Source organism: Quercus lobata, chromosome 10, assembly GCF_001633185.2.
Source record: "Quercus lobata isolate SW786 chromosome 10, ValleyOak3.0 Primary Assembly, whole genome shotgun sequence".
Taxonomy (NCBI): Eukaryota; Viridiplantae; Streptophyta; class Magnoliopsida; order Fagales; family Fagaceae; genus Quercus; species Quercus lobata.
In genome coordinates, this window is record NC_044913.1 from 5820042 (window position 1) to 5832199 (window position 12158).

The following is a 12158-nucleotide window of genomic DNA, read 5'->3' on the forward strand; positions in this document are numbered from 1 at the left end:
TTTTGGAAGGCAGCCGAGGACAGTTTGGTCCTCGGCAGATCCTGAATCCCACCGAAATGAAGGGATAAAACTGGTATAGGGACGAATTTGTAAGGAGATCCAAAATATCTTGGGGAAGTTATCCTTACTACCCTTCCAGATAAGACCCAACACATGACAGAGCCGTACTCTGCAGCCTTATCAACCATACCCAACAATTCTGGGATTAGACTGATGGGACAAATATCAGTCTTGTAAAGATTGACCCTACACGTGGACGAAGGACAATGAACACGGACGAGTATAAAAGAAGAAAGTAAATAAATCTGAAAGGGATCCCATCCCACCGGAGAAAGAAAGATCACATGGGGGAGAACATCTCAACAACACCGGACTTCACTGAAGAAAGTCCGTCGTTGGATAACCGGGGTAAGGCCTCAATGGTCCTCGGATCAACTCCGAGGAGTCCCATCCCATAGGGTGCGACGTCTTAGGGCTTAAATGTTCAGGCCCAACTCCTTTTTCTACCTGAATTCCTCTAAAGCCAGGATCGGACATCGCCCCGTGACCAGCGGCTAGCTTTTCAAGCCCACTCTCTACAAATCATATTGTGAGGGATCTTTCGTACGCGAGCCCAACATCCTTATTGGGCCGCCAGAGAATTGTGTCCTTACAATATATATATAATTTTTTCACTCAATTGCATTACTCTCGTGTTAAGAGATGATACAATAAAATAGTTCATTATCTAGCTCGATGTGCTATTAATGTGCCAAATTTTTAGTTTCAATGGAGGATGTTCCACCCTTTTTTTCTTTGGTACTTCAAGCTGATTTTGCTGGTATTTCTTAATTTTTTTTTATTGCATTATCTTGTTCCTTGAAAAAAAAAAGCCTTATTCATTAAATCAACATATTTTTTTATTTGTACTAACCAAAAAATAAAAAAAAATCCTCATTCATTATGTGGCCCACGAAAATCGTTTGTACCTGACCAGTTCCAAAGCTAGATACAGTCTCTGCCACTTAAATTATACACACTCTATAAATCAACCTCTCTCTTTTGTCAAACCAAAGATAAAGAGTTTTTTTTTATTTGAAGAAAATGGCTACCACAGCTGACAACAACAACAAAAACCCAGCTCTGGACCCGGATACGGATACTCCGAACGACCAGGGCCATGAGTTTGCTCAATTCGGAGCCGGGTGTTTCTGGGGCGTGGAGCTTGCGTTTCAGCGAGTGGCTGGAGTGGTGAAGACTGAGGTTGGGTATTCTCAGGGTCACGTGCCGGATCCGAATTACAAGCTGGTGTGCACCGGAACCACGAACCACGTGGAGGTGGTGCGGGTCCAGTTCGACCCGAAAGTTTGCCCGTACACCAATCTTCTCTCTCTCTTTTGGTCTCGCCATGATCCTACAACCCCCAATCGCCAGGTACAACTTTTGATTCATTTCTCTTATCTTTTTGTGGTGTTTCTTTGGACAGTTGACTTAGGTGGGCCAATTTTGGTTTTTTAGTGGGCTCCACACTTTCAGTTTTCTATTTTTTAGTATTGTTTTAAATCAAATGTTATTATGAATTAAATGTGAAATTCTATCATATGTGAAAAAAAAAAAAAAAAGTTGGGTTTAAACAAATACATAGAATTTTTAGTATTTTTTTTAATGATTCCAAAATTTTCAGAATTTATTTTTTCAATAACTGATTGTGATATTGAATAGTTGGTTGTGGGGATGTATACTAAGGGTCCGTTTGGACGCAGTTAAATACTGAAAATTGAAAAATACTGTAGTAAAATAATTTTTAAACATTTGACATGGGACCTATTTTTAATAGAAAAGTTGTTAAAAAGTGAAATTTATGGGTCTATAAACAGTATATGATGTGCACGGACTAAAAAAATAAAAAAGTCAAAATTTGCAGTTACTGTTTATTCAACAGTGATAAACAGTAATCACAAATCTCACAAACGCGTGAAAAAAAGAAAAAGAAAATGCAGACGGTAGTTTTCAGCCCAATCCAAACATAAGCTAAAGGTGTTTTTTGGTTCCTGAGAAAATAATGTTGCTATAATTATAAGTTTATAACTTATTAAATTAACAAGTTGTAAAAAAAAATGTGATAAAATATTAAAAGTCGTGCCCTTTTGTATTTATCTTCTTTTGTTATTTCATTTATTAATTTGAGAGTATTTGAATCAGGAGGTTAAAAGATTTCCAATTTATTATTACTTTGTCCAATATTGTGTTTGAAAGTTAAGTGGCGAGTTGTGTAGTGTCACAACAATTTCCATTACTTTTGTCATAACTTGTTTATGTGGCTATGTGGCGTGTGGTAAGCGGTGGAAATAAAATAGTGGATCCATGTGGAGCCATGATTCTAACACTCCCAAGTCGTCATGTGGCAAAGTTGTGGAATTATTTATGGTACCAAACTTACTCCCTTGGATTTGGAGCAATAGATGTGACGATGGTGAATTTTTTGGACATTGCTGTATGTTGTTTGGTGCAACATTGCAAGATGCTGGGTGAGATTATAAATGAGGATTATATTTATATACAAGGTAGGAAATTAGGACCAGAATTTTTTTTTTTTTTTTTGGGTAGTAAAATTAGGACCATAATTGAGAGCTCATAGTACTGAAACTTGTTGGCCAACTGGGCATTGGTTTTCTTGTAGACTTTTTTGTTTGTTAGAGATATATTAGCCCATTAGCATAGGCCTAAGCCTAATTCTACTTTGTGTGCAAGTCAAGTCTCCTTCTCGTACTAGAAATCTATTAGTCTAGGGTTTAGTCTACTATATATACACATGTTATAATTCATTGTAACACAGGATTTGTACTACACTCTAATATATTATTAATGTAACCCTTTAGGGTTTCCTCCGTAGATGTAAGCCGTTAGGCTGAACCACGTAACCCTCGTGTGTTATTGTGTTTTATACTTTATGCTTTCGCTTCCGCATCTATACTAGCATATTCAACATGGTGTATCAATGCTAATATTTAACATGGTATTAGAGCCACCTTCTTGTAGTCATGGTTTTCTGTCCTTGCGGTATATTTAAGAGCAATCTTTGTCTTCCTCGGTGTTTTTCTTCGCTGCGTTCATCTTCTTTGGCTTCCTACTACTGCCGTCAAAACTCTCCGGTATAGTCAAGCCACCGTTAGAAGTCGCATCAACACTGCAAGACCATTGCCTTCCTCAAACTACCGTCACAGAGCCAAACTTCATTCAAGGGATCTTCTCAACCTTATCAAATCTCAAGATTTCATCAAGCTTCCATCTTGAGTTTGAGAGGGGGTGTTAGAGATATATTAGCCCATTAGCATAGGCCCAAGCCTAATTCTACTTTGTGTGCAAGTCAAGTCTCCTTCTCGTACTAGAAATCTATTAGTCTAGGGTTTAGTCTACTATATATACACATGTTATAATTCATTGTAACACAGGATTTGTACTACACTTTAATATATTATTAATGTAACCCTTTAGGGTTTCCTCCGTGGATGTAAGCCGTTAGGCTGAACCACGTAACCCTCGTATGTTATTGTGTTTTATACTTTATGCTTTCGCTTCCGCATCTATACTAGCATATTCATATGAGAGAGAGGTGGTTCTCATAATGGATGTAATGGATGTAATGGATTTGTATTACACTATAATGGATGTAACCCTTTAAGCTTGGGCCTATGCTAATGGGCTAATATATCTCTAACATTGTTAATCATATGAGAGATGGTTCTCATAATCGTTAGGAGAAGTAATAAAGAATTTAAAAAATTAAAAAATTAAAAAGAAAAAAAAGAAAGAAAAAGAAAAGAGAATTAAGGAGGTAATAGAGAGAGAGAGTGATTTTGGATATAATAGAATGGCAAAAAATAATACATGTAGTCAACTATGACTAGTTTGTTTGAGGATCCATACTTGATCCCAAAATTTGGGATTAAGGCTTGGTTGTTGTTATTATTATTGATTATTGTATAAGAAAGGTAATTCAAATGGATATTGATAGCAGTAGGATAAACGTAGTGGAAATACAATTTTGGTGTGAGGAGTGAAATTGCAAAATAAAAAACATTTTTTTGTTAAATGCTTACAATCTGTAGCTTGGTCAACTAAATCGTTAAAGAATGCTTATTCACGGAAATATTATGGTAGTCATATTTAACTAAGAGTGATGAACATAACTATGAGGTGGTTTGATTTGGTCTAAGTTGAATGTTCTAGATAGATGAGGGAGGTCAAAAGAACGTGTATTGAATTTCAAATCCTAGAGAAAAGACTAATTCCTAGCACAAAATAGAGCAATTAGATTTAATTTATGCAGTAGATTCAATCTTGTTGGATATATGATTCAGTCAACTGTCAAGTTGTGTTCCTTGAATTAAGAATCTTATTTTTGGTGTTTGATTGTTTCACTATGAACTCACTCAGTCACCAACTTAATATTTAATTTAAACATAGTTGCAAAGATCTTGGGGGTTGTAAACAATGAGATGAGGAATTACAAACCAAAAGGTTAAGAATCTTGATTAGATTTTTGAGGATTCCCAGCCAACCCCCAAGTTTTGAGACTAAGGCTTGATTGTTGTTGAGGGACCATGAGGCTTCGAGTAAACATGAAAATGAAGGGTTTTCCTGTACTCAGGATTGTAATCAGGTCCCTGATAATTTTCCTACTACTCATTGGAGAAAGTAGACTTAGTCTGCAGGAACCTTAAAGTTCACACATCATCTGAAACTATAAAGGAGAATAGGCATGATTCCACTGCAGGCTTCTGTCGAAGTAGAACAATTCAACTCTGTAAAACGGCCCTTTTGCTCTAATTATTGCAATTCTGAGATTCTATAACCTTGCCAACCAACAAGCCCTAGCTAGGCTCAGTGTTGGAGCCCTGTAACAGCCCATCCAACCAAAGTCATTTTGAGATTTCATTTCTCTTCCTTAAGATGGACCAAATGATAAAGGCTTAGACATGGTTGTTTACCTGATATTTTAAGGACATTTTTTCTGGATGTAATTATAAAATATGTACTGAAGAAGTAACCAAGCATTTCAAGTTTTCAACATGAATCACATGTGTCAGGGTGGTGATGTGGGCTCACAATATCGATCTGGAATATACTACTACAATGAGACCCAGGCTCGTTTAGCTCAGGAATCAAAGGAAGCTAAGCAGTTGGAATTGAAGGACAAGATGATTGTGACAGAAATTCTTCCCGCAAAGAAGTTTTACAGAGCTGAGGAGTATCATCAACAATATCTGGAGAAGGGAGGAGGCAGAGGCGCAAAACAATCTGCTGAAAAGGGCTGCAATGACCCCATCAGATGCTATGGTTGACAAATAATGTTTGATGCTATGGTCAAAATCCTATGTTGGAGTTCTTGCTTCGAACATCTGGTTTGGTTTCTAAAATGCTGCCAAATATTGGCATTGTACTTTACACTTTTTATATATTGAACACATTGTGTTATATGTTGAATGCATTATAGTTTACCAATAAAAAACGGATTCTAGTAATATTAGTATTTGTGTTTTCTTGGAGTTTTGTTATGTCAATTAATGATTACTCATTTAAGAATTGAATTTGATAATCAATTTATTTGTATGGATGTGCTGTATTGTTTGCCTATATTAATGATTCTAATTATCCCCTCAGCTGGAGACTTCTGACCTTGTTGCAAGTAGATGTTTTTGGATTGCTAGAAAATATAATTTGAAAGATATAACTTTTATTCACACACCCAAACAGGTCTCAATTTTTGTATTAACATCTAATCTCTAAAACATTATTTGTTTCTGAAACCATGAAGCATGCAACTTCTAACACGCAAGAAGAAAGGAAACCACAGCTGAAGGCGAGCAAAGTTGAAGTGAACGGTGAATATTGTTTAGAGTTCGTCTTTAGGATATGATGAAGGTCCTAGTGGATTAGTTGAGGAGTTCTTGATGGGATATGAAGCCTCCATTGCTATACCACAGAGTCCCTCCTTATCAGAGATGCCACGCTCCATCCGTATGTAACCCTTCTCCCCCCATTTAGGTCCCCAAGAATTCTTCACTATCCAGTACTTGGTTCCATCTAGGGTTGTTCCATAGCCCACAATAGCAACTCCATGATCAAGCTCTGTGCCACATTTTCCATTAAACACCCCCTGTGTTCATGCACAACCAAATTAAGATAAAAACTCAGTAAATTCTCTAATAATTAGCAAGTTATTGCCTTGAGCTCAAGAAAATATTTTATTTTGATCTTGGCTTTCCCTTTTACTATCTTGAAAACACATTTGGTGGCTGCAACTTTAAGGTCCTAGCTACTTTCCACAAATTTTATGTCACATTAGATTATCATATGGTATACCTCTGAGTAGAATTGGAAATCGGAACCCCCAGCCTCTATGGCAACAGATACAGGTTGATTTGCGACTGCTTTAAGTAATGCGTCCTCATCATTAGCAGGCACATGTTCATGTCCATCTATTGACACTGATGGAGAATTTACCTGTCAAAGCAATAGGCTTTATCTACATAGTTCTCAATCCATAGTAAAGGACAGTGTAAATTAATAAACAGAATTTAGTTCAAGTTGAGCACAACTTTATATATACCTTGGATGTATCACAAGTTCCATCTTTTGCATGGTAAGGGTAGTTATTTTCTGTTGATATGCCCCCCTTTCGCTTGATGAATTCGAAAGCATAATGCATTAGCCCTCCATTACAGCCATGATTGTGTTTAGTGTCACAGTCTACCAACTCTTGCTCAGACAAAGAAACTAGCTCATTGGTCTTGATTTGATTAAGACCCTCAACTGCTACAATGGTTGAAAATGCCCAGCAACTACCTGTATAACCAACAACCAGTCAGATCAAAGTATTATGTTACTAGAAGCAAAGGTCACTATGTTATCCCATTGAAATGTTCTATGAATACATGGAATTAATGAATTTGACAAGAATTGCACTTCAAGGTTGATGTGGATTATGGTGTGGCGTAATTGGCAAAAGAATGAACTTGAAAAGATTAAACAACGTAGTTTTGAATAGAAAAACTATATATAGGTTGAGGTGTGATATCTAATGGTTGCCTTAGTAATGGACATAGAAGGATTCATTTTAAACGCCATATAACATGAAGGAGAAAAATCTAAAATTTTATACTTAAAAAGGAATAAAATCAATATAACTCTTAAATGGTGAAATTTAAGAAAAAATAATAAAATGAACGACTTGGGTAAGGCTCGTAACAAACGAACAAGATTTTCTTTACCACAATGGCGTTGATTCTTCACATTAGTCACAGCACCTTTCAACCTCCAATCAACAGAAGCTGGAACACTGTCCTCCCTCTCATACATGAAGCTCCCACTCCCACGTGGCGTTCCTCGGAACATCATGTGGTGCTTAATCTTTGAGCCAGCATAAATGCTCCTAAACTCATGGTTAGTCATGTCAGCAAAGCTGTTCAGTTTCAGCTTGTAAGGCTTATCCATCTTGTTGGTGTTATGAACATGCATTACATTTTCCTTGAACACATTGAAGCGCTTGTGCTTCTCATCAAGACTCCTGGAGATTGTGTGGTGGCTCCTCCACCTCTCATACAAATCCCATAAACTTTCCTCAGACGCCAAATCGTTCTCATGAAAATCAAAACCCTTAGTGACCCCAAGAACCAAAGCAAGTAAGACAGCAACACAAAAGAACCTCATTTTCATTTGCTAGCTAGGATTCAACACAAGATGGGAAATGGAGACCTTGGAGCTGCTTTATATAGAGTAATGAAATAAATTAAAGAAACAATGTATAATAAATGGAGAAGTTACAGGTTGCTTATGGGCATCAACAATTTCTAATAATGAAGAAGAAGAACAAAATGGGGTTTGAGTGTTATTGAGAAGATGATGACTGGGATTGGTTCATCTTATATAAGTGAGCTATTTCACACATGCCTTTAGGAGGAGGAGGGAAGGTTTTTCTGGTCATTAGGGGTTAAATGGAAAAAGCTGTGTATGCTTGATAGCTTTACATGCCATACAAGTTGTGTGTGCTTGATAGCTTTACATGCCATACAAGTTATAATGTAAAGATGTGTGAGAGAGAGAGGATGAGCCACGATTTATTGCAAGTGCGAATTAAAGTACATATAACTGCTTTGCTTTTTATCTTTTAACTGAAATCCAAGTGCACTTAAATGGTTTTGATAGAATTATAGATCTTAAAAGTAACTGAATGAAAATGTGCAAGTGCAACTATGCAATTAATCCTTTTGTTAGACCATTCCTTTTGCAGTTTGATCTTTGAATTGATAATAAACATTTAAAAAAAAAATTTAAGAAAAGGAAGGGAGAGGGGGGAAATTTTAGAACATGGAATTACATTATATCACATACACTTTTGCTTATGTGATGAGCTTTAACTTCTTCTTCTTTTCTTTTTCTTTTTAAAATTTTTTGTGATAGTTACAATATGCTGCAAACTCTGCAACTCGAATCCTTTTTCCCTAAACCTACAAACGCACTTTATGCTAGTGATGAGCTTAACTAAAATTGAAAAGTTAATTTACCCACCATATAGTATTAATGGAATACTTAATAAATAATCTGCATCCCTTTTTTTTTTTTTTTTTTAATACAAGATAAAATTTTTACTCTAACCTAATTTAAGTATATATGTATGTGAAACTCTCTCTTGGAGACTTAAATCTCGAGTCTTGCCCCTCACACCCCATAAGTATTTATACTTGTAGAGTGATCATCACACCAAAGGTATGCAGTGGTACTGCATTCCTAATATTGTTGTTAGTACCCTTTTTTTTTATTTAAAAAAAAAAAAAAAAAAAAAAAAAAAAAAAAAAAAAAACTTGTTCTTCGGATTAATGGATTGCTGCTTTGCTTCTTGATACCCATTTGAGTAAGACATTTGAGAGATGGCTAATAAATAATAATTAAGTTGCATTGGTTTTATTTTGTATATATTTATCTACATATATATCATTTGTCGCATTTCAGAAAGTTCGATTTTTGTTGCGTAGTCAATTATTTCCCGGTCTAGATTGTCATGATTTGTTGGTAAGCCGAAATGAATGGCAAGAATCTAAAATTTTAGAAGGCCATAAAATAATCGTTTATGGAGTTTTCGATTGGCTAAAGCGTTACAGACTACAGAGTCCAAGGTATTGCTTGCAGGACACAATAGCGTGGTGTATTGGGCATTGTTCACTTCTATCGTTAGAAGTTAGAACACACATGGGAGAGATCTTATATTACATGTATGACGTATAGTACTTGTTTCTTGCAAGTGACAAAATGACCTTCAATTGGAGAGAATATGAGTAAGTAGCATATAATATCTTTGGGTCGGGTAAAAAAAAATTAACTTGTAATTGCTACATATTAAGAAAACAAGAATATGGGTGTTTTCACTGTTTTATACAGAACCGCATAGCCAACATGGTAGATATCAAGCTCAATACTCCAACATGAAGTAAAGCATGTCACTCCATGTGTTTTTCTAGTGATTTACAATAAAGTGGGCTGGTGATGTGACTTATTTGCCTTCATGAAGCTTTGGCTAAAGCCAATCAGTTGGTCATTGAAATCCAAATACATTAAGGGGTGCAATAATTGTCTCAAACCTATAATAAGTAGGGTATAGTCCAAATTAATAATCCATTCTGCAGTTTGACTTCGAACAATGACATAGGGTATTTTTTTTTTTTTAATAAATAATATCACTTACATAATTATAACAGGTAATAAAATTCACTCCTCTCCCATACTCTGATACTCATAACACTAATTATTGTTAGTGTTACTAGGCTAGTGATTCATAAAACCATTTAAATTTATATCTTATAGCTTTTCTGGTGATTTGATATAATTATTGTGTATTATTTGTATTGACTTTAGAGCGGAGTATCTCAACTATGGGGATTAGCAAGTGGAGGAGAAAATCAGGACAATGGTACTTTGGCATTAGATGAGAAGTATTTACCATTCTTTCTAATCTTTTGGCTTGTAATTGTTGATTAGTAAGAAGTTGTATTGTGTTGTCAAAAAAAAAAAAAAAAAAAAAAGATATGAAATCAGTTAGCAGGAACGGAGCCAGAGCCTTGAGTTAAGGGAGGGGCGGTTTTACTGTTGGCTGTGTGCAATGATTTCAACCTTTGACTCTACTACTACTTAGCTGCTAAGTGTTTTTTTTTTTTTTTTGGTTGTCAATAAGAACAAAACTATTTTTGTTTAGAATTTTGTAAATGACAAGGTTGTTTATTTTAAATAAAATTGGTTAATTGAGCTTAATTTTTTTTTTTTTTTTAAGTTTTACTATTGGTAATTTTTGTTATTAAGCTATTTTTTTGGGCTTGTATATTTTGTTTTAGATTTTAGATCTATAAATTTTTTTGTAGTCACTAAAATGAGGAAAATACTAGCACTATAAACTTTTTTTTATAAATTATTGATATAATAAGTGGTTACTGGTAAGTAAAAATATTATGTGAGTGGTGGGTCCATGTGCAAATCAATAAGAATTTGATACCAAAACAGTTTATAAAAATGTTGTAAAAAAGTTTGAGTATAGCATTACTCTTAAAAAAATCAATAATATTGTTTAAGGAAAAAAATGTAATTTTATAAAACAAAATTGCTAAAATTAGTACACATATATATAATAATATATATATATATATATATATTTTTTTTTTTAAATTTAGGATGGGCAAAGCCAGCTACGTCCCTTAGCCCTCAACCTTAAGATATAGCTACCATGTATCTCTTGTTCTGCATGTGTATATGAGAGAGAAATATCAGGCATAAACAAAATAATAGTGTTTATTATACACACTTCAAAGCAATTTTTGTGAGTGTCTAAAAGTGTGTGCATCAATGTGTATGAAACAGGAATTTCCCAAAACATCCACTCCAATCAGCACGGCATAGTAGAGGTTAAAGTGGGGCATCCGTTCAAGGAGAAATGGTGCCTATTGCTGTAGTAATTCAAGCACTAGGTGCCACCTCTCCTGCGACAGGAGCTCCACTGCAACCTCATATCTCTTTCCCAGCTCACTTGATCATCTTCTTAATTTGCGTATACATGTACTTACTAGAAGTTGAAGGGATTCATGTCACAGAAGGATGGCCCTAGCTGAGCTTTTGCTTGTATAACCTAGCATGGGCCATCTCTCCTGCGACAGGAATCCCTCAACCTCTTTTCTTTTCTTCCTTTGCTTCCTATTTCCATGCCTCTCATCATACCTTATAACCTTCATTTTATAGACCAAAATCTGGGCTCTTTCTCTGTCCCTTCATGTAATAATATATACAATGAAATTAATCCTATATTGCACTGAAGTTGCTTACATTTTGGTCAAAGTTCAAAGTCTTAGAATTTTTCTACTTCACATTTGAAACTTGCTGATAATTCCTTTAGCTTCCTCTTTAAGATAACTCTCCTAATACCTTGTAAACCCCACGAAATCTATAGACCAAAACTATCTATTTTCATGGAATATATTACAATGAAATTACTAGTGCAATGCAATGAAGATTACAGGGGCTTTTGCCGTCAATGAATTGGGTGGGAACGGTCATAAAGCATGGTCAATATTCATTGTTATACAATTTCTACTTCAAACACGAATTTTACTGGTAATTAAGTTTGATTTGCTGAGTAAGTTGGCGTTGGAGACTAGTTGATTTGGAAGAGACCGTGGAACTCGATGCTTTCAGTTTGGCCGTAACGTTCTCTTCTTCTTCTTCTTCTTTCTTACTCTTGACTTTTTAATGGATTTATAGCTAGCTGCTCACTATTAGAATTATTTGACACAATGTTGTAGGCTGTTTAGGTTGTGAATAGAGGCATGAGGTGCCAAAAAGTATTAGATTATGTACTCAAATTATAGTTGAGTGGTTTTGTGCAAACATGTGATCTACTTTTTTTTTCCCAAATGGTTTTTGCCCTTTTTGGCCATTTTTTGATCGGTTAAAGACCCAACAAACAAACCCAACTATTTTGATTCTGAGTCTGACTGACCTTTGATAATGAGAGAATTATCCTTTTACTGAAGGTATTAAAAATTTAAAAGCCCTTTCACTAAGGATTATTTGGGCTAAGCCTGTTAACGTAAGCTTGTCACTAAGTAGGGTAATAAAAGTGGTTAGATCTATGTTAGATT

The 12158-nt window shown here is 35.2% G+C and overlaps 2 protein-coding genes across 2 annotated transcripts; one reads left to right on the forward strand and one right to left on the reverse strand.

The window, feature by feature from the left end:
• The first annotated feature begins 970 nt into the window (after window positions 1–970).
• On the forward strand, window positions 971–5573 carry LOC115963990 (peptide methionine sulfoxide reductase-like). Its single transcript, XM_031083270.1, has 2 exons — window positions 971–1413; window positions 5070–5573. Exons 1-2 carry the CDS (start codon window positions 1084–1086, stop codon window positions 5322–5324), a joined length of 585 nt encoding a protein of 194 aa, XP_030939130.1. The 5' UTR covers window positions 971–1083; the 3' UTR covers window positions 5325–5573.
• Window positions 5574–5696: 123 nt separating this feature from the next.
• On the reverse strand, window positions 5697–8014 carry LOC115962831 (vignain). The gene is made up of 4 exons (XM_031081704.1): window positions 7254–8014; window positions 6593–6828; window positions 6346–6486; window positions 5697–6139 (listed from the first exon to the last, which is right to left on the reverse strand). Exons 1-4 carry the CDS (start codon window positions 7696–7698, stop codon window positions 5876–5878), a joined length of 1086 nt encoding a protein of 361 aa, XP_030937564.1. The 5' UTR covers window positions 7699–8014; the 3' UTR covers window positions 5697–5875.
• Window positions 8015–12158: the final 4144 nt, after the last annotated feature.